The sequence below is a fragment of the Balaenoptera acutorostrata genome, chromosome 6, assembly GCF_949987535.1.
Source record: "Balaenoptera acutorostrata chromosome 6, mBalAcu1.1, whole genome shotgun sequence".
NCBI classification, from domain to species: domain Eukaryota; kingdom Metazoa; phylum Chordata; class Mammalia; order Artiodactyla; family Balaenopteridae; genus Balaenoptera; species Balaenoptera acutorostrata.
The window spans coordinates 13,323,635-13,347,066 of NC_080069.1; the positions used below are offsets into that span (position 1 = coordinate 13,323,635).

General features: G+C 37.8%; 1 protein-coding gene across 9 annotated transcripts in view; it reads right to left on the bottom strand.

The window, feature by feature from the left end:
* The window catches only part of CDCA2 (cell division cycle associated 2), a 52,732-nt gene that overhangs the window by 12,725 nt on the left and 16,575 nt on the right, over positions 1 to 23,432 (bottom strand). For 3 of the 9 annotated variants that reach the window (XM_057547894.1, XM_007192790.2, XM_057547901.1), the window contains exons 6-13: positions 22,909 to 23,105; positions 21,055 to 21,142; positions 16,395 to 16,603; positions 14,270 to 14,354; positions 13,562 to 13,806; positions 8,654 to 8,732; positions 7,625 to 7,713; positions 6,152 to 6,289 (exon numbers count right to left, since the gene is read on the bottom strand). In XM_057547894.1, coding sequence (XP_057403877.1) covers positions 6,152 to 6,289; positions 7,625 to 7,713; positions 8,654 to 8,732; positions 13,562 to 13,806; positions 14,270 to 14,354; positions 16,395 to 16,603; positions 21,055 to 21,142; positions 22,909 to 23,105 — 1,130 coding nt within the window. The remainder of the gene's footprint in view (positions 1 to 6,151; positions 6,290 to 7,624; positions 7,714 to 8,653; positions 8,733 to 13,561; positions 13,807 to 14,269; positions 14,355 to 16,394; positions 16,604 to 21,054; positions 21,143 to 22,908; positions 23,106 to 23,432) is intronic. The other 6 variants (XM_057547900.1, XM_057547899.1, XM_057547898.1 and 3 more) reach the window with 6 other exon arrangements.

Consider the following 23,432-nt stretch of genomic DNA (forward strand, 5'->3'; position numbering starts at 1 on the left):
CAGCCATAAATAGATAAATAAATAGAAATTAAAAAAAAAAAAATTAGCCTAACAAGGTTTTGAATGATTTCAATTTTATCTTGTCTCTAGTGAAGGGTCTTGATTCCTAATGACAGTAAAAAACATCCCCACAAAACCCTGCTTATTTGCTTCATTCTAGATTGAATTCTTCTATCAGTGAGTATTTCATAACTGTTTAAACTTTTTGTGCAGTTATTTTTGTCCTTAGGATACATCCCATTTGGGCTTTTCAAACTTCTGATTTGAAAAAACTCTTTACGAGTTTAAGCCACCGACTTGATATAGTTACATGTTTCATTTTGTTTTCAATTTTTAAAAATTGAGCTATAATTGTTCCATAGTCACGTAGAACATTTACACAGTTCAAAGTCAAAAGTAAAAAAGACATTCAAGGAAATCTAGCCTTCATTCCTTCCTGTTCCCTCCTCTGTCTCTTCTCCCGAGAGGTAACCAGGTTTTATTTTGTCTTTGGCCTATTCTCCCACCTTTTTTTTGTAGTTGTTTAAGATTATATACATGTGTATTGATATATACATTTTTAAAAATGCTCCCTACTTCCTTAGATAAAAGGTAACATATGAGTTTGCCATATTAGCTGCCATAACAAAACACCAGAGACTGGGTGGCTTAAACAATATTAATTTATCTTCTCACAGTTCTGGAGGCAGTAAGTCCAAGATGGAGGTGCTGACAGGCTTGATCTCCCCTAAGGCCTCTCCCATGCGCATACAGATGGCCACTCTCCTGCTGCCTCTTCTCCCTGTCTGTGCCCCCCGGGGCGTCACTCTTTGTGTCCAAATTTCCTCTTATAAGGACACCAATCAGATTGGACTGGGGCTAGGAACCACCTAAGGGCCTCATTTATTAACCTAATCACCTCTGAAGAGGCCCTGTCTCCAAACACAGTCACATTCTGAGATACAGGGGTGGCAGCTTCCATGTACGCATTCTGAGAGAACACAATTTATCCCACACCAGGTAGCTTACAACTTGTTTTTTTTCACTTAACAGTAAATACATCCTAGCATCACTGCATAGCGGTTTGGATCATTTCTCCGCTATTTTCTACATCTACAAAATACTCATTTTGTGAACACACCAGTTTATTCAACCAGTTGTGTGGACATCTGACGGACATTTGGTTTGTTAATCTTTTGCATTACAGAGTGTCGCAATAACTAACTCTGTACATATGCCTTTTTGTATTTTTTCATTAGATCTTTGTGATAGATTCCTAGAAATGGGATTGCTGGGTCAAAGGGTAAATGAAAATATTTAATTTGGCTTGATATTGCCAAATTGCCCTCCGCAGAGATTCACACTACCAGAAAATGTACGAGCGTGCCTATTTCTCCCCAGCCTCGCCAGCAAAGTACGCTGTCAAACTTTTGGATTTTTGCTAATCAAAAATGGTAAGAAACGGTATCTCAATGCATGTTAGACTCGCAGTTCTCTTATGATGAGTGAGTCTGAACATGTTTTCCATGTTTAAGGGCCCTTTCATTTCAATTTCTTGAACAAAAATCTCTTGGAGATTTTGATACGAATTGCAAAAACTTTTTTCCAAGTTTGTCCTTTGTCTTTTAGATTTTCTTACGGAGCTTTTTCCCCATGCATGCTCCATGCTGTTTGGGTCAAATGGAGCAAAATTTACCAATCTTTGACCTCACTGTTTCTGGTTTTTGAGTCATATTTTGTAAACTTTTTCCATTTCTAGGTTATAAAGGAATTCATGCTTATAAATTCTACTGCTACTTCCAAGTTAGAAATTTTATTTTCAAAACTTTTCCAGCTTTATTAAGGTATGATTGACAAATAAAAATTGTATTTATTTAGGTTTCACATGACTTAAGGTGCACATGATGATTTAATATATTATAAAATGATTATATTATAAAATATTATATTACATTACAAAATGATTATCACAGTCAAGTTAATACACACATCCATCACCTCAGAGTTACCAGTTACTGTTTGTGTGTGTGTGTGTGTGTGTGTGTGGCAAGAACACTTTAAGATCCACTCTCTTAGCACATTTCAGCCTACGATACAGTATAGATCTCTGCTGCCCCCTTACCATAAACCATGAGGCTATCGCTTTCTTAAACTAAACCTTCCTCTTCCCTATGTTAGTTTTGCTTCTTCTCTTGGTTACCTTTGAATTTACATTTCTATTTCTTTTTAACAACTTAAAAAAAGTATATCTTGAACCCCTAATTTGCAAGATGATAATTTTAAAAACAGCCATAGTGCTTACTTACTTACCAGGCATTGTTTTAAGCATTTTATATGTATTAAAACTCGTTTAATATTTCCAGTAAGCTTATAGAATAAGTACCATTGCTACCTCCATTTTAAAACCAATAGAGAAATGAAGAATCCTGCCCACCATTTTACTGCTGGAAGTGGCCAAACTAGGAGTTAGACAGGGTGTCTGGCTCCGGCGCCTGAACTTTTTAAACCACCAAACTATTAGTTGTTAATACCCTCGCCTCTCACATGATTAGGTCCCTGTAAACATTTTTCACTGCTCTGCCAAGGACAGAGCTCTGATTCCTTCTCTTTCCTCTGGCGCCCCCTGTAGATGATTCCTAATACTACAAAATATCCTTTTCCTTATACCCCATTGTTGCTTGAAATCACACTTACTAAAGTTTGCTTCATATTCGCTCCAAAACTCCTGCATGCAGACTTTTCTTTGGAATGGTAGAGAATGACCTTTCTTTTTCTTCTTTTTTTTAAAATTAATTAATTAATTAATTAACTTGGCTGTGTCGGGTCTTAGTTGCAGCACGCGGGATCTTCGTTGCCGCGTGCAGGAACTTTAGTTGCGGCATGCAAACTCTTAGCTGCAGCACGTGGGGTCTAGTGCCCTGACCAGGGGTGGAACCCGGGCCCCCTGCACTGGGAGCGTGGACTCTTAGCAACTGGGCCACCAGGGAAGCCCCTCTTTTTCTCCTCATATGGCACAACTTCCATGTGCTCAATCATACGTCTTTTTGTTTTTCCCTCCAGAGACGACCTCCCTGGAGCACCCTTCTCTTGCTCAAATTTGGCCTGACTGCTCTTCTAGGCTGACTGAACAGCTATAACCAGAGGTTTCCGTGGCACTCCTCTCCTGTGCTATTAGACCCACTGTGTCCTGGGTTCTCAAGCTTACTTCCTCATTTTGCTAGAGTGTTATCTCCCTCCAGTAATATTAAAAAACAAAAAAACACCGGTCTTGAGTGTCTTTCACAGTAACTGAATTTGGCTGGATACAGAATATTGGGCTTAAATTAAGTTTCTTTCGAAGCTTTAAATGTCCTGTTGAATTCTTTCAGCATTCAGACTGCTGTTAAACTTGATACCACTCCGATCCTTGTTTCCTGGTAGGAAAAGTCCACTGTTCTCATTATCCTTATTGTTCAGTGTCACACTGACATGTCGAAGTTGTGGTCTTTTCTCTTGGTTGTAGGCATTCAGTAGGACCTTTCAACTTGAAGACTCTTCTCTTCAGCTCCTCCCTTTTATTCTGATAACTTCTTCCATTCCATTTTCTCGTTCTGAGACTCCTACGAGGTCTCCTAGATTGGTCTTCCATGTCTGTTCTCACTAGTCTGTCGTTCTCTTGTCCTCCCTTAACTTTCCTTAACTTGATTCTCTAGTCCAACTACCAAATTGTATATATTTCTGCAAATCTTTCTTTCTCTGCTCTTTTTTCATAGCATCCCCCGCTTCTTAGTTTTCTGCAGATAATATTTTCTGAAATCTGAGTATATCAGAATATTTACTTTCATAAAGTTTCTTTCCATTTGCTGAATAACCTTTCTCTCTGGGGGTCAGTTTTTCAAACTTACTAACATTGGTCTTTGATGCTCTTGGTTCTACTCAGTTATCTGACTCTTACTTAAGAAGATACTGGCTAAACTGGTAATGGGTTTCCTCTGCTTTCCAGCTCAGCCTCTTTCTTGCATGGAAATTCTACCAGGAACTCTGTGCAATGCAGGGCAGGGCAGATGGAGAGGGTAAACCACAGGCTTTGCTTTAGGGAAACGAGCTGGCTGTCCAGACTGTGGGACCTTCCAAATGCCAGAATGAGAACATTCAGGTGACAGTCCCTGTTCTGAGCTTCAGGATGGGAGAGGGGGTGAGGGGCAAACTGGCGCAAATTGTTTCACATACAGGCCTTCAATTAATCTGTTTCCACTACCACTTCTCACTCTCAGCACCACTGGACCTGCCAATACTGGGCCCAGAGTTCCTCGGGATTCCCATAAGCAGGCTGGCACTCCCTCCCTCCCAGCACATTCTGGGCTGTAAATCTTTCCCCCTCTTTTATCTGTCAACCCGCTCCCATCTGCTTGTCTTCCAGAAATTCACTGAAGGCTGTTGTCGGTTGCTGAATACCCCTCCTCACTCCCTTCCTCTTCTCGCTATTCTATGCCTATTCCTTCTATTACATCAATTATTTTGGCTTAGTGGGGTCCTGGGAGGGGTTGGGGCAAAACTTAATGGTCAACCCTTCTTGAACTTTCTGGCTATTAGTTTCATGTGAAGAAGTAGGTGGACCTTCTTTGTAACAGTGTTTTTTAGAGAGTAGGAAGGAACCCAGTCTCTAATGCCATAATCTAAGATGTATGCATATTTTCAACTGATGTGTATTTTTTTTTCAGCAAGAGGATCTTTCAAAGGAGTGTGTGACCTAAAGAAGAAACTGAACCAGGACAACATCCGGTTTCTTCCGGCTCTGCCGACTTGGGGATGTTTGCACAGTGTTTAAACCAAGTGAGGCAACACTTTTTGGTTCATGGATCAGGAGGGAAATTTACTGTTTTGGGTGAGTGTGTGCTGGGGTGAAATGGGTAAGTTTGGTTTTGGAAATGTTGAGTTTTGAGAATGTTTGCAGGGCGCTTTAAGAAAAGGTGTCTAGTAGGTAGTTGAACCTATGTTAATAGATGGGAAAGATTTGGGAGTCGTCAACCGTGATGCATATGAAACCACCCAGAAAATAAAGCCATTTCGAAAAAAGAGTAGAACTCTGGGCAACATAAACATTTAGGAATGGGCAGAAGAAAACAAACCTTTAACAGAGACCACACAGGACAATTCTCAGTTATGTCAAATGCTGCGAACAAGACCTCTAAGGATGCACTGGATTTAATCACTAGGTTATTAAATGCCTTGGAAAAATAATGAAAGTGAAGTGGCAAAGTGGTGGCGAATGAGGCCAGACTTCTAATAGTATCTGAAACAGTGACTCTGTAGCAGCCTCTGTGGGTCTCTCCAGCAGCAGTGTTGGATGGGAAAGGGGATAATGGTGCATTAATCCAGGGTGGGAGCGGAATGAAAGGGATGAAGACCCAAGATTATGGACAAGAGTGTTGAAAGCAGCTGAGACGGCTTAGGATGAACAAGGAAACACAGGAAGTTAAAGGATCTCTGAAAGCTGAAGAGTTAATATAATACTAGAAGAGGCATGAGTGAGATGGCATGAGAACACTGGATGGATAGGAGGCTGGGGTCAGAGAGTGGGGGGACATATAAATGTGTATTATTAAAAGTGGGAAGGTCTTGGATACCAACAAGCTGTAGGGTATGGCAGGGGAGGGTCCAGCTCAGTGAAGCGGAGGGCAACACCAGGACCTGGGTCAAGGTGCTAGATCTGCTATCCACAAAGAGGTGGTGACGTCATGAGCCGGCACAGGCCTCTGAGTGTGGAGGAAGACAGAGCTAGTTCCTAAATCCTTCCTGCAATACAGGGAGGTCATCCAACCAGCCACTGGCAGTAGCAAAGTCAAACAAGAGGCAGATGGCACACGCATCCCTAAGAAATCAGAGGATTCCCCAAAGAGGGTGAGGTTAGATTAGATCAGATTCAAAGATAAGAATCAATTCCACATTTGAGTACCCGTGATTCCCTGTGCTGGGTGTATGTAACCCAATGAAGAAAATGCAAAAATGGCCCTCGGGTAATTCATAATTGAGTATATAATCTCTTATGGCCCTTCCGATTCTATGATAAGATGATTTTAATACTCTTGGTCCAAAGCCAACTAGGAAAAATTTTGTTTCTGTGTTTTCCTAACCATACAACAAAGAAATGCACCACTTCTACTCTTTATTACATCTTTAAACACACACTCACCTGACTCTTTCTAGGAAGTGCTCTGTCTGCGCGCTTGCTTTCTTGAGACTTCCTCCTATTAATTTTCTTTTCTTTACAAGGCTGAGCTTCTGTATTAAATAAGTTGCAAACACTCTCTTCTGAAAAACTGATCAACTGCTATAAAGAAAATTAAAAGCAGGGCTACCATAAAACACAGTCAGTTAAATTTTCATGAGTGTCTCTCACATTTCTTTTCCCTTCCCTGCGGATTCTATCATTTTACATCCCATTTCTGCTTAATTCACAAATTCCATTAGAAGTATTTTAACCAAGTCACATTCAAAAGAGGGAAACAGTAATTACTGATTTCTGATCAAACACTGACCCGAAGCATACGCACTCTGTCCAACTATTTTATGGAAGAGAAAAAAAACAACTTAAGAATCATTGTTTTAGGTGCAAACTATTATATACAGGATGGATAAACAACAAGGTCCTACTGTATAGCACAGGGAACTATATTCAATATCCTGAGATCAACCATAATGGAAAAGAATATGAAAAAAATATACATATGTATAACTGAATCACTTTGCTGTACCTTGTAAATCAACTATACTTCAATAAAATTTTTGAAAATAAAAAATAAAAATGAATCATTGTCTTATTCATTCATCAAATATTTATTGAACATCTACAATGTAGCACCTAACTACTGATGGGTTATGGGGGGGAAAAATCATGAACCGTCAGATTATCTAAGTTTGACTTCTGGGTTTATCATCAACAGGATCAGTGAAAAACAATATCAGTATGCTATATGTTTATGCACTGTGATGCTATAGATAAAAATCCAAGTTCATCTAATTTAATAAAATTGCAAAAGACATGCATTCGATGGGAGTTATGCTCACACTGAAAACAACTGAAGGTAGTTTTTGAAAAAGTTATATTTATGCCATTTTCTGACTGTTAATACATGCGACTCTAGAGAACAAACGTATGGACACCAACGACTCTAGAGAACAAACGTATGGACACCAAGGGGGGAAAGCTGGGGAGTGGTGGGGGGGGGTGGGATGAACTGGGAGATTGGGATTGACATATATATACTAATATGTATAAAATAGATAACTAATAAGAACCTGCCATATAAAAAAATAAAATTAAATTAAAAAATTAAAAAAAAAAAATGTGGCTCTTCTCCACTTTGCACTTCGAAACAACTCATAAAACCACACAGATCCCAAATAAACTTTCTAAACAGATTACCTTCCACATGAACACACATTCTGAAAGCATCTTGTTTATTGTATTTTTCTTCTAACAGAATTAATTAAAATCAAATCAGGAAAACAGCATTACCCTGCCTTACATGATAGGTAGGATAAGGTATTAGTTCTTAACACATTGATTAAACCAAGATTTAACTGATCATTTGATCATGAAAACAGAAAAAAATCTAGTGCAAGATTTAAAAACAGATACGTTGTGCCAAATACAAACACTTACACTTCTTCTGTTAGAGGTCCGCGTTGCTCTACCAACTTTACAGGAGGCTATTTTCTCGTGGTTATTTGAAGAGGTAAAGGTATCAGTGCCTGATGAGCAAGACACAGCAAAATTAGGGTAGCTAACAAAAAGTTGTAAGATCCATTATCTATTGGACACACTGGATGCACTTTTGGATACCAATTTTGCTTTTAGTATCCCACCATATCTGAACATAAATATTACCAGAAGAAATAAATTTTGAGATTCAAAAACATTTTTAAAAACATGAAAATACTTTAATTTCACCAAGTTCAAAAAATTTTAATTTGATCACTTTTAACAGTATAAATAAAAGGCAGTATAACCTGTCAAAGAGCATAAGCTTTGGAAGATGACAGGCTATGCTTCCAATTTAGCTCTAACTTAACACTCCATGTCTTGCATTCTGTGCTAATGAGCTTGGTTTGTGTCCTAGAGCCAACAGGATGTGTTGGTGATCCATTAAAGGATTTCAACCAGGGGAGAAACGTGAATAATGGTTCCATTGCAAGTGCTTTGCCCATGACATTTGCTGGCCAAGTCCTGGTTTGTCAGGAAAGCACAGAGAGATCTTTGTTGCCTTGTCATGATCATAAAAAAACACTAGAGACCTCAGAAAGTACATATGCACAAAATGCCATGTTGGTGTTGATGAACAATTTTGTGTATTTAAAAATGACCCTTAGGATCCATATCATTTCAATTGTGCAACGTGAAAAGGAGCTTACTGTCAATCCTTAAGTGTTGAGAGGGCAACTCCACTACTTGCAGTGACTTGAAAAATGCGGCTACCCATCGGAGGAAGTTAAATGTGGGTGATTATAAAGTATGGACTTGTAATGGAAAAGGATGGATAAGAGACTTCTTGTAAGCTTTTCTACACGATTTGAGTTTTTGAAAAATCAAGTACGATCATAATAAAAATAAAATTTTAAAAATAAGGAGATTTTCATATATATACATATTTAAAATGACATTTATGATTTTCAGATAAGCCAAAGTTACTACCTGAAAGAGTCTCAGAGATTGAAGACTTACTAAGAGGACTGAGACCTGCAAATGATACCTGAAGAGGTTCTATGTTTTCCTAAACAAAGAAAAAAGTAGAAATTAGATATCTTTAAATCCAGTGGACATAGAAATAATGTGCCCAAAAGAAAATAACACGTATTTATTTTTGTAGGAGGAATTGTAATAAGCATAAAGATGGGAAATAAAAGATTAACCAAAAAAAGTCAGAGCAAAAACAAGATACTGGATATAAAAATAAATGTTTTATAATATTTACCAATCATATTTAAGGAAACCATGCTTACTAACTACAACCCACCAAAATAATAATTTAAAATATAATAATAATTTTTAAAAAGTGAAAGTAGTCATGATGATCCACTAATAAGTTACTTTTTGGTTTATTTAAAATCCCATATCCTAACCCCAATACAGTAAGAAAATTCATTAATAAACACAACCAAACATTACAGTATTATTCAGGAGACCTTAAGGGTAAATATAAATGCAGATGTCAAATATTTTCTTTCCCACAGCCAGTATAATGGTAGCTGTTAATTTTTCATAGATAAAATCTATCAGGTTGAAGAAATTCTTTTTTCTCACCAATTTGCTCAGAGTTTTTATCCGAAATGAATGCTGGATTTTGTCAAATGCTTTTTCTCCATCTGCTGAGATGACCATAGAGTTTTTCTGTTTTACTCTGTTAATATGGTGAACTCCACATATTGTCTTTCAAATAAACCAATCTTGCATTTTGGGGGTAAAATCTCACTTGGTCATAATGTATTCTCTTTTTATATGTTAGTATGTTTGAGGATACTGGACTGTAGTTTTCTTCTCTCATGATGTCTGATTATGGTATCAGGCTACTGCTGACATTGATGAATTGGGAAGCATTCCCAACTCAACTTGTTTGGAAGAATGTATGCAGAATTAGTATTGTATCTTCCTTAAATGTTTGGTAGAATTCATTAGCAAAATCATCTGCACATGCAGTTTTCTTTGTGGGAAGGTTTTAACTACAATTTAAATTTCCTTAGTTGATATAGGGCTAACGAGACCACCTATTTCTTCTTGAGTGAGATTGATAGCTTGTGTCTTTCAAGGAATGTAGCTTAAGTTGTTGAATTTATTGGCATAAAATATAGCTGTTCATAATATTCTTTTATGATCCTTTTAGTATTATTAAGATATGTAATTATGTCACCTCCCTTATTCCTTATATTGCTAATGAGTATCCTCTCCCTTTTTCCTGAACAGTCTGATTAGAAGTTTACTATTATTTTCTGCAGCAAAACCTTCTGATTTCAATGATTTGTCTCTATTGTTTTTCTGTTTTCTATTTCATTGATTTTTACACTTATCTTTATTACTTCCTTTCCACTTCTTAGTTTGGTTTCAATTTGCTTTTCTTTTTCTAGTTTCTTAAAGTGGAAGCTGAGATCATTAATTGGAGACCTCTATTATTTTCAAATACAGGCTTTAATTTTTAAAAATTTTCCTTGAAGCACTGCTTTTACCTGCATCCCATGCATCTTTTGTTACTTTATAGTGGCTTAGGGTTTACAGTACATATCTTTTAACTTATTCCACTTTGTTTATAGCCTAAGAACCCCTCCCAACCTTTATGTTAATTTGGTTGTATATTTTATTTACCTAGGTTATAAACCAAACAAAATATTGTTGTTACTCTTGCTTTGAATAATTATCCTTTACAGAGACTAATTAAAAAGAAGTCTGTTACATTTGCCCACATATTTAGCATTTTCAGTGCTCTTCATTCCTCTGTGTAGATGCAGATTTTCATGCAGAACTATTTTCCTTTTGACTAAAGGGCTTCCTTTTCAACACTTCTTCTAATGCTAACCTGTTATGGTAATGAATTATTTCAACTTTCGTTATGTCTGAAAAAGCCTTTATTTCCACCTTTTGTTTTGAAAGATGGTCTCACTGGATAGAGAGTTCTAGTTTGACAGGTATTTTTGTTTTTTTGCTCTAAGTAGTTAAATACATCTTTAAAAGATGTTGCTGCACTGTCTTCTGGCTCGCATAGTTTCCAACCAGAAATCTGCTGCCTCTCTTATATTTGTTCTTCTTATGTCACGTGTCTTTTTCTCTCTGGCTCCTTTTAGGCCATTCATTGCTGATTTTAAGCTTTGTGTATTTTTCTTTATGTTTCTTGTGCTGGGAATGTGTTGAACTTTAGGATCAATGGGTTAATAATTCTATCAAATTTGGACATTTTTCAGCCACTATTTTGCAAATATTTTTTTCCTGTTCCTTCCAATCTCTCCTCTCCTTTGGGAACCCTAATTACAAGCACTTTATACCACCTGAAGTTGTCCCAGATCACAAATTGTCTGCTCATTCTTGTTCAGTCTTTTTCCTGTGTGTCATTGAGAATAATTTCTATTGCTACATCTTCAAATTCACTAATCTTTTCTCTTGCAGTCTCTAATATGCTATTAACCTCATCCAACATATTTTTATTCCTGGAGATTATAATGTACAGAGTTTGATTTGGGTCTTTTCTTTATCTTCCATGTTCTTAAGAAGCTCAATCTTTTCTCACATTCTTGAACATATATGAAATATAGTTAAAATAACTCTTTCTATGTCTCTCTAGAAATTCTACCATATGTGTCATTTCTGGGTCTATTTCTATTGATTGATTTTTCTCCTCATTATGGGGCATCTTTTCCTACACAACTACTAATTTTTAATTGAATGCCAGACATTTTGAGTTTAACATTATTTGCTGCTAGATTGTTTTGCTTTGGTTTGGTGGGAAGGATAAAACCATTTTATTGAGGGCCTTCAGGGGAGGGTTGAAGGGCTGGGAGGACAATGAGATCTGATGCCTTGACCTCCCTGGGATCTCCCCACCTTCACAGCTGCCAAAAGCAGTTTTGATATTCTTGAGGTTCATTATGCAATGCAGTTACATGGGTATAAGTTAGATCCTTTCAAGACTTGCTTTTAAGCTTTGCCAGGCTTTTAGTTTAATTCTGCTCTATTAATGAAGCAATACCTTCTGAGTACCTGACACCCTCTGAATTACAAGGTTTTTCTACATGAGTTGGTGGGAACACGATTCCTGCCTTGTGTGAGCTCTAGGCATTTCCCTCTGCTCCATTTGGGCAGTTCCTCCCTGGCCTGAGGCAGTTTACTCACAAGGACGTGTTGACCAGCACTCAGCTGGAGACTTGACGAGACCCTTTGCAGATCTCCAGAGTTCTCTCTCTCTGCAGGTCTTTTCTCTCTGGTATTTTACCCTGTGAACTCCAGCCTCCTTCACTTTTCCAGACTCCAAATCCATCTTCTCAACTCATGGAGACCGCCAGGCTCCACCAAGGTAACCCCTCCCTGTGCTGCAGCCTGGAAATTCAGCCCAGGCAGTAAGTTGGGGCTCTCGTAAGGCTTACCTCATTTGTTACCCCCCTCAGAGATTACTGTCTGCGCTTCCGGACAGTCAATGCCGGTGAACCACTGTTTCATATCTTTTTCTCTGGCTTTTTAGTTGTTTCTCATGGGAATGTAAATTAGGTCCCTCTTATTCCATCTTGGCCAAAAGCAGAATATTCTTATTTGAAAGTATAACAGCAAGAGAGAGATTGAATGATGGTCCCAATATAAAAATGGGTAAGTAAAATTAATAGGCGGTTCTCAAGAGAAGAAATTCAAATAGCCTATAAACATGTGAAAACGTTCAAACCTCACTAACAATATTTTCCAGTCATCTTTTTCTCCTATTAAGCTATTTAAAAAAAAAGAAGATGTAGCACATATATACAATGGAATATTACTCATCCATAAAAAGAAACGAAATTGAGTTATTTGTAGTGAGGTGGATGGACCTATAGTCTGTCATAGTCTGTGTCTTCACAGAGTGAAGTAAGTCAGAAAGAGAAAAACAAATACCGTATGCTAACACATATATATGGAATCTAAGAAAAAAAAATGGTCATGAAGAACCTAGGGGCAAGACGGGAATAAAGACACAGACCTACTAGAGAATGGACTTGAGGATATGGGAAGGGGGAAGGGTAAGCTGGGGCAAAGTGAGAGAGTGGCATGGACATATATACACTACCAAACGTAAAATAGTTAGCTAGTGGGAAGCAGCCGCATAGCACAGGGAGATCAGCTCGGTGCTTTGTGACCACCTAGAGGGGTGGGATAGGGAGGGTGGGAGGGAGGGAGACACAAAAGGGAAGAGATATGGGAACATATGTGTATGTATAGCTGATTCACTTTGTTATAAAGCAGAAACTAACACACCACTGTAAAGCAATTATACTCCAATAAAGATGTTAAAAAATAAATAAATAAATAAATAAATAAAAAAAAAGTACCATTAAAACCCAGGGTTTACAAAGGTATAATAAAATAAAATCATCTATAGTGCTGTGAGTTCAAATTAGTACATACTTTGTGAATAATTTAGCAGTATGTATCAAAAAGTTCAAAAAAATGTTCATATTCCTTAATCCAGTAACCGCACCTGTAGAAATTTATCTTCGGAGGAAGAACAACCTACATTAATAATCTATCAATTCTAAGACTGTTGCTCTTCCACCTTTAACACCTCTGAAATCTGAGGACGTGGTGTGTATCACAGCTAACTCTCAGCGCTTTTTCTCCGCGAGAGATTAAACAGTGGCACATCTTAACAGCCAAGAGCAGTTAGGCTCCAGGAAATGTGCTACGTACAAGGAGTCATGGAAGAATTGTTTTTAATAGGAGAAAACTGGTAGTCATCTAGCCAGAAAATGCATTAAGTTATACCATGACACATTGTTCAGTCCATCTCATGATTTCAAAGCACAATTATTGCTCATGCAAAATAGGTGAGGGCTGATGAAAATATAAACAAGATTGTTCCACACTTTTCACACTTACAAGATTCTCTCCCTTGTCATCAAAATTTGGTTGAAGTAACCCCTCAGGAGCTGGGGACTGTTCAAGTAGCAGGGGACTGAGGGTACTTAAATCCTTTTTACAAACCGGTGTTTCTCCTTTACGCAACGGAGTGTTTGCTGGCAAAGATTCATCAAATACTTCAGGGCTTAGGTCCTCTCCGAAAGTAACTCTCTTCCTCTTCCTCATATTTAGAGAGTCTGGTACTTTACAATTTTCTTGACCTTCTATAGATAATAAGTGGGAATATGTTTAAAAATTAAGCTACATTTCTTATCTAAAAGACATATCCTAGACTCTTTTAACATGCTTGGATCTGGCTATTTGTATAACACAAAACATAGTTTGTAGAGAAAAAAAGTTTAAAGTGGAAAAGATAAGCAATATTTCTAATTAAAATATGGTCATGGATTTTAAAGTAAATTCTGCATGCCTGTCTTAAAAGATTACAAAATTGAATATCAATTTCCTTACAAGTTTCACCACTAAGCAAAAAGGGATAGATGACATGGGTAGAACCAATTCTGAAACTTCAACAGAGTCCATCCCTCCCAACTCTTCTTCGTTCCCATGTAACTTCAGAAGCATCAGGCATTAGTAGATCATTGAAAATACTACATACTACCTCAGATTTTTTTAATAACAAGCAAATGATATCTTTAGACTTCAAAATAAATCTGAATTTCTTACCTGCTTTTTGTTCTTTGCAACAGTTTGCAAGATTTAAGATTAAGTTTGGATGAGTCCCACCATCACAGAGGTTGTCACGGCGTTCCTAAATAAAATAAACACTGATGAATGATTTTACGTATATAAATACACACACACAGACACTAAGAAGGACAACTTCCAATTTTTTTCCTGCCAAGGGTAGATACTACATAGTATTGCAGATTACCTTTACTTTCATAGTTGATCTGACTTAAAATATCATGATATTAGCCCACAACGAAAAGCTGGGTTCCCTAGCTATCATAATACTTTAGTAAATAGTTTTAGGCCAAAATTAAAGAACAGAAATCCATAATGTGGGCTAAGTTCATTCCCTCATTTTTGACCTGGCAAATGACTTTAAGGAAAATGTGAATGGCCAGAATTACAGTGTACTCTCTGGATGGTGTCAAATGAGGTAGACTATATAAATGGTCTAAAGTATAAGAATTCCACTAAAACAAGAAAAAACCAAATATGTAAATGGCGTAATAGGGTGTTTTGTCTTTTAGACATGGGAACCACACCTTTTATAAGTGTATAAATCTCAGTCTACGATACTATATTCCTGAGTTAGAACAAGGAGAGAAAGTAGAATTTGTCCTTCTGTGCTTTTCCAGAAGAAGATTATGGAGTAGGCAAGTTGGTGAGGAAGGGACAATGTGAATCCTGAAGAACAGGAAGGGCAAGTCCAAACACAGGGCCACTGGAGCAAAGTGGGCGAAAGCCAGGGCCGTGGGTGGCTGAGAGGCACCTCCAAATCACCATCTGTTTGTCCCGTCTCATCCTAAGCCCTGACCAGCCCTTGTTCTCTAGAGCTGTTCATCTTCTCCAGCACACCCATCCCAAGAGCAGTACCTTCTCTAAGAAACAGTCCTGCTCTAAACAAACCTCCTTCCTCAAGCATCTCCTGAGAGTCAGCTTCATTTTCCTAACCAGGAAAACGCTCACATCAATATTTGTGAAATAAGTGAACTTACAAAACAAAGTTCATGTTAACCTTTAGATTTACTTTTCATTCCCATGAAAGTTATCCAACAACTCAAACAGAATACACTTGCAAGCTTTGGGCAGCTTAGCAAGAAGACCATTAGTTGTGAAAGTCTTAATATGATTTTAGTGGCAGGACTTGATGTTTCTGCTACATAACACTGTTAATTGATAAGAGTTACACAGATCATTGAGATGCTAAGTCTCTTCTTTGAGGAGAAGACAAAACAAATAAAAGATAAAAATGAGCAGTGCTGTATAGAAACCCAAATCAAGCTCTTTAACCAGAAAAATTGTTAAAACATTTAAAAATAACAACTGACCATATATCCATGTAGATAGAAGGTGGTCTAGTTCATTTTGGCTTTAAAGACAGATTTATAGGTATAGTTGTATGGTCAAGTACAAAAAAAAAAAAAAAAATGTGTACTTCTCATTTGCCAGGCACTGGTGCTAACTGCACATTATTATCCTACTTTATGCTCAAATTACCCCGTAAGGAAGTTACTAATATTGTCCTTTTATAGATAAGGAAACCAGGGTACAAAAAGGTTAACTAATCTGCCTAGTTCTTAAACTTCAGCGTCAGCACATGAAACCAGGCCCTGTGACCCCAGAGCCATCCTCTCAACCTCTCAGAGTGTTTACAGCCTGTCATGGATGTTTAACATCAGATTTGTCTGGGTTCACTTAACAACTTCAAGGCTGAGTTTATGTAAAATGGGGCTGATACCTTCCTTGGATACTGCTGCTGCACATACATCATATATCCCAGAACCTTCACTGGAAGTACTCAATAAATGCCAGCTAGTTCCCATCAACCTACGCTCTTCTCATACTAGCTCAACTTAAAGATGCACGCCTATAAGAGGTATCTTGAAGAGCAGATATTTTTGGTGGAAATAATTAACAAACTCACTCATTAATAACTTATGAAACTCTTATAAAATATGGTCTACCTATATTAAATTCAACATACTATATTCCACACTGAGTTTAAAAAAAAAAAGACATTTCCTGTTAGGCCAGTATTACGTAACATTTCAGAGGTATTTCTTTGAAGCAAAATGAATTTTTATTCAACTTGCTTTAGGAAATGTAGCTCTATACTGACCTGCAGGCTGTCTAGACACAGCTTTGCAGAAGGTTTCTTCAGCACAGAACGAAGTACAAAGGTCTCAGAGGATGGAATGTCCCTCTGGCACAGTGGAGTAACCAGTGACCCGGCTTCAGGAGCCATGTCTATACTCACTTCTGTAAATTTGTCAACTGAAACGGCATCACTGGATCTTTCGCCCTCTACAGAGTCAGCAACCTGGATTCCTTCAACATAGAGGTGTAAACATGAGAGGTGGCAGACATCTGAGTCAGTCTGTTCTACACCAAAAGTAGTACGTATTTACAAAAGGAATAACAACCTATTCAGAAATTCAACCCTAAGATATCCTGCTTGAGGAGGAGCATCTGGGATTTCACTTGGAGACATAAAACAAAGAGAAGCGGCACTGGCCACAGCTTTTATTTCAAATCTGACTACTGAGGGCAACAGTAAGTAAGGTGCCTTGGCTCCACGGAATTCTAAGAAGGCACCCACAGCTCAGCTATTAACTGTTAATCTGCTTCCACTCACGACACCTACGGTTTGTACCATGAAACTAACTTGAGCCAGACAATGAATCATGACTGATTTTATTGGTGGAGTCAGAGGCATTTTCAGCCTGCAAGGCTAGTGGGAGGGAAAGGACAGAATGATGAAGAGAACGACTGTCAAATTAAAAAATGAACATATTGTATGTACCCCCAAGCAAGGCAAGGCTCCCCCCTGCAAATTCTCACAAGAGAGCATTGCCTGATGATTGACATTTAACAAATATATACTGGGCACTTAAGATGTGACAGGCACTTTGCGAGAGATATAAACACCACAGATAAAGCCCCCATGGCCTCAGAGGACAAATAGACAACATAAAATATAGTAACTGGGGGGCACAGAAGGAAAGAGGTAGCTATGTGTAAAAGGGTAGCATGAGGGACCATGTGATGGGACTGTGATATATCTTGACTGTAGTGTGGTTATGTGAGTCTACACCTGTGATAAAATCATGGAACTAAAATATACACACAAACGTGTGCATGCAAAAGTGGTGAAATCTAACCAAAAAGGTCAGTGGATTGTATCAGTATTGATTTCCTGGTCATGCACTGTATTACAGCTATGCAAGATGTCACCACTGGGGAAACTGGGGGAAGGGTGGATAGGCTTTCTTCCTATGGATTCATTCTTACACCTGCATGTGAATCTAGTCATCTTAAAATAAAAAGTTAAAGAAATGTATATATAATAACAAGCAGTAACCCATGCCATTAAGGAGAATAATGTAGAGATGGGGTTAGGGTATGGGAGGGGGTGGGGGTGAGTTCAAGGACAGCCTCCCGAGCAGGCATCTGAACACAGTGAGGAAGCGAGCTGCACATGTGTCTAGGGAAGATTATACATATGCTCAAAGCTAAGTGCAAAGACCAGTGACGTATGAGGTGGGGCAAGGCCAGAGTGACTGGAACAGAGCGAACAAGAAGACAGCTAAGCCACAAGCTCAGAGCCAAGGCTAAGGACCAGGCCAGGTGCGGCCTAGTAGGAAGTGGGTGGACTGGATTCTATCCTGAGTATGCTGGGAGGCCAGTGAGAGATTTTGAGGGGAGTGACACAGTGTGACTTGCATTTTATTTATTTTGTTGTTGTTGTTTTTGTTTGAAGGGTAACAGGTTTTTTTATAGCCGTCAGTATTTAGAAGGGTTACTTTTTTTTTGTCCAGTTTTATTGAGATACAAGGTGTACAACATAATGATTTGACTTACTCGCACCATGAAGTGAGGACCACAGTCAGTTTAGTGAATATCCATCACCTCATACAGATACAGCATGAAATAGAAAAAAAATTTTTTCCCTTGTGATGAGAACTCCTAGGATTTGCTCTCTTAACACCTTTCATATATAACATACAGCAGTGTTCATTATATTTATCATGTTGTGCATGACATCCCTACTACTTATTTATTTTATAACTGGAAGTCTTTACCTTTTACCTGCCTCCCTCCAATTCCCCCTTCTCCCTTCCCCCCACCCCCGGCCTCTGGTAGCCAGAAATCTGAGCTCTTTTTCTATGTGTGTGTTTGTTTTTGAAGTATCCCACTTTATAAGACCTCTTCCCTCTTCCTAAAGGTGCACCGTCTGAGATATAATAACCTCTGGGGTGCCACCAGATAACCAGTTTAAAATAAAACACTGGAATCAGCACTAGACTCCTTTAATCAAGGCCCCACCACCTATGGGAGATTTGTCTTTTCCTGTCTTATACAATGTTCCTGCTTAGGGCCTAGAGGGGCGTTAAAATGGGATACGTTGGCCCTCGTTGTGATGTTCCCAAGAAGACAGATTGTACAGGGAGGTGTTAGGTATGATGACAGTTTTTAATGACCATACTTCATACATTCTATAACCACTGTCAAAGAATATGTCACTCCTAAGACAAAGTCCCATGAGAGTAAAGCAAGAGAATTGGTAAGAATTGCTGAAGGCAAAATCATCTTATTTCATCCAGGTAACAAACTCATAACCCTGCTCTCTGCCCCATCTATCCATCCATCCATCTCATGATTAAAATTAAGAAGTCAGAGCAGATGTGCACCACAAGAAATGCTGAAGGAAGTTCTTTTTCAGGTTGAAGGGAAATGATACCAGACAGAAACTTAGATCTTCAGCGAGGAATGAAAAGCACCAGAAATGGTACCTATCTGGGTAACTATAAAAGGCTATTTCCAATGTACACATATTTCCCAATACACATGGTTGTCTAAAGCAAAAAAACCTTATCTTGTGGGGTTTAAAATGAATATAAATATAGTATAGATGACATTTATAGTGTAAAAGGACCATAAAAGACATGGGTGGGAGGAGAGGAAGTAGATCTATACAGTTTGTAAAGTTTCTGTATTTCACCTGAAGTTGTACATTAACTCTAAGAAGGCTGTGAAAATCTAAGGATGTATATACCACAGTCCTTAGAGTAACCATTAAAACAAAAGAAAACAAAACAAAAGATGCAATGAGGTATGGTTTAGAAGGTAATGGATAAATGGATTTCTAAAATTTCAAATAAGCCCAATAGATGAGAGGAGGGAAAACAAAAAATAGAACAGAAAATGTATGAAAGAAATGGCAGATTTAGGGAATTCTCTGGTGGTCCAGTGGTTAGGACTTCGCACTTTCACTGCTGAGGGAGTGGGTTCAATCCCTGGTCAGGGAACGAAGATTCTGCAAGCCGCGTGGATAAAATTTTTTTTTAAACGGCAGATTTAAATAAAACCATTTCAATAATGACTTGAAAGGTTAATGTACCAAATATGCCCATTAAAAGGCAGAAATTCTCAGGATTGACAAAAAAGCAAGGGCCAGCTATACATATACAAGAGTTTTACTTAAAGATAAAGACACAGGTATGTTGAAAGTAAACCTAATACCTTATGGTGACTTCCATTCAATACAAGCATATTGAATGCTGGTTCCTTTTCACATACTTAAAAACCAAAAAAATCACGTGTAGTGTTTTCCCTAACAAAATATACTTGTTAAATGTTTAGAGATCCTATTCTTTCTTTTTATATTGAATATAGTTCCCTGTGCTATACAGTAGGGCCCTGCTGTTTATCTATTTTATATATACTACTGTGTATCTGTTAATCCCAAGCTCCTAATTTATCCCTCCCCCCACCCCTTTATGCTTTGGTAACCATACATTTGTTTTCTATGACTGTGAATCTGTTTCTTTTTTGTTAATAAGTTCATTTGTATCAGTTTTTTAGATACCACATATAAGTGATATTACATAGTATTTGTCTTTCTCTTTCTGACTTTATGATAATCTCTAGGTCCATCCATGTTGCTGCAAATGGCATTATTTCATTCTTTTTTATGGTTGAGTAATATTTCATTGTATACATATACCACGTCTTTATCCATTCATCTGTCGATGGACATTTAGGTTGCTTCCATGTCTTGGCTATTGTAAATAGTGCTGCTATGAACACTGGGGTGCATGTATCTTTTCAAATTACAGTTTTTGTATTTTCTGGATATATGTCCAGGAGTGCAACTGCTGGATCATATGGTAGCTCTATTTTTAGTTTTTTAAGGAACCTCCATACTGTTCTCCATAGCTGCACCAATTTACATTCCCACCAACAATGTAGGAGGGTTCCCTTTTATCCACACCCTCTCCAGCATTTATTGTTTGTAAACTTTTTGATGATGGCCATTCTGACTGGTGTGAGGTGATACCTCATTCTAGTTTTGATTTGCATTTCTCTACTAACTAGCGATGTTGAGCATCTTTTCATGTACCTACTGGCCATCTGTATGTCTTCTTTGGAGAACTGTCTATTTAGGTCTTCTACCCATTTTTTGATAGGGTTGTTGTTTTTTTTTTTGATATTGAGCTGTATGAGCTATTGGTATAATCCTATCCTTTATAATAGATTCTATCAGCTTGGAAATATTTCACTAATTCTTATTGGTAGTAATTCAAAAAAGAAAATGTCATCTCTCACGTAACAAGAATTCTAAAACATTTCTAATATACCATGCGCTCCTAAAATGTAAGGAATGGTTTTAGTTTTCCCAAATGTTAGCACATAGGTAAACCAAGCATAAATGTCTATTGAACAAACATTTCAATGGGTGAATGGGCACATGTACTAAGCAAAAATGAAATACTTACCACTTGAAGCCTCTGTGAGCTCTGAAAGTAGAGGATACTCTCCAACTAAACATCTAGACTGTAGATTTAAACCAGATTCAGAAGATTTCTTGGAGAAAAAAAAAGAGTAAAGAAGTATTAAATTTTACTACTTACAGGATTACTGATATTTTTATAAAGATTTGAGTAAGCATTACAGATTATCTGGAAATCTGATATTAAATCAATCCATCTCCTTCATTATCTAGTTAATTCTTACGGAAGTATATAGGAATCGAACTAAAAACAGAGCATTCATTCTAATTACCTCCAAAACATCCTACCCAACAATTTTCAGTTCCCTAGGAAACGTTGATAGGGCACATTTTTGCTGCCTTATTGTTTTAAGTCTAGAAAACTATGTTAACTGCTTTCTCTTTTTTCTCTTTTTTTTTTTTTTTTTTTTTAAAGGCTAGTCAAGTGAAGCAGTGGGAGTGAAGAAGAAACAAAGAAATCTGTAACTGGCTGTGATCAGTTAATTGTAAACACCACTGCATTCGGACCAGCCAACACTTTCTTTAAAGAGGAAATTCTCAAAATAACGAAAAATATAATTACTAATCAAACAACAGAAGGTATCAATAGCTAGAAAAGGAAAACCATCAACGGCCAGGATAGAAAACACACTCATATTAATGTAAAAACCACTTGTAAATCATGGTGTATGGCCAAAAATTAATGGAAGTTCTGATAAGAAAAATTAGGGTCAGATGATGATTTCATATCTATTAGAATAGAGCAGAGGGAGTGGAGATTATAGGCATCTCTGAGATACACATGAAACCCACGGGGGCCCTGATGGTCAACCCTAATGACCATCAACCATTTATTAAGCCAGTCCAGATAAGGTCAACAGGACATGTACTGGATCTACATGACAGAGAAGGTGCAGGAAAAAAGCTTCCACTCTACCGGCATTAGGTGTCTTCTCTCACTACAAAAACAGAAACCTGCTGTATCAAACCAGAACTAAGGGTCGTGCGAGAACTAGATCCCTGTTTACATTTGTGTGAAGGTCAAGGATCTTCAACAGTATGATGATGATGATTATTATATATATATTTTTGGCCGCTCCATGCAGCACGCGGGATCTTAGTTCCCCAACTAGGGATCGAACCAGCGCGCCCTGCAGTGGAAGCGAGGAGTCTTAACCCCCAGGGAAGTCACTTAACGGCATGATTCAGCTCACGTTGGTGATCATCTTTCGATGATGTTGACAGCCTCTAGGTAGTTATAAACAACAAAAAAATCCCTGCAGCTACTTGAACGAAGTGGGGAGAGCGAGGGAGAAATCGCTAGACGGCACCATGCTTTCCAGCTGGTATTAAACCAGTGAGGGGCAGCAAGGGAGAAATGCCAGACCCCCAGACCTGAGGGGTACAGCCCAAGTATAATCTTCACCTCATTTACCAGTTCTGTGTAAATTAGGTGCTCATATGTCTGTCTCCCCCAGCAGACAAAGAGCTGTTCAAGGGCAGGACCGTGACTTTCTCACCATTGTACCACTGGTACCTACAACAACACCTCAAAAATAGAAGACCACAGGGCTTCACCTTTTCATAAAGCCTTTTTCATATCAAAAGCAACATGTTAATCAAAACCGTCTCTAATAACCAATAAGCCAACCAACCACAAAAAAAATTTAACAAGCAGGAAATCTCTCTCTCTCTCACACACACACACACACACACACACACAATTTAAAACCCAGATAAAATACAGCAATACAATATACATAAGTACTGTAATTGCAAAAGGGCCTTGACAGTCAGTCCTAAAACTGACTAGCCAGAAATCCAAAGCTTCATTTTCCTATGTTTCCAATAAGTGAATTACCTCAGAGAGATCTGCAGAAGTTTCAACAGCACACTGTCTATCTGTATTGGGAAAAGCAGCAACATTGTGTATCTGGAGACCAAAGGCATCAGTTAGATTTCCATCAGAGCTGCTCGGAGAGGATGTTCTCTGTCGCTTGGATGACAAGTTTGCAGGGAACTCACACTGTTGACATTCACCAAGACTCTCCTTTTTGGCTAGGTACACAAAACAAAATAAAAACAAAACAACACAGGCTTCAATATTCTCTTTTACAGCATCATTTGAAAATTGTGTATATCCTAATAATTTTAGTAAAATTTAATGCTTGAGCCTAAATACTTTATCAATGAAAACTCTAGTTGTACATTTTTTATTCAAAAAAGGAAATCTAACTGAAAAGTAAAAGAACATGACTGCTAAAAAGATAAAAATTTAATTATTAGAATTGACTTTTTTCAGACTTTAAAATGTACAAAGATACGTCAAGATACATCTGCATTTTTGATACAGTATCTCATTCTATTTTTAAGTTTAGAATGAAA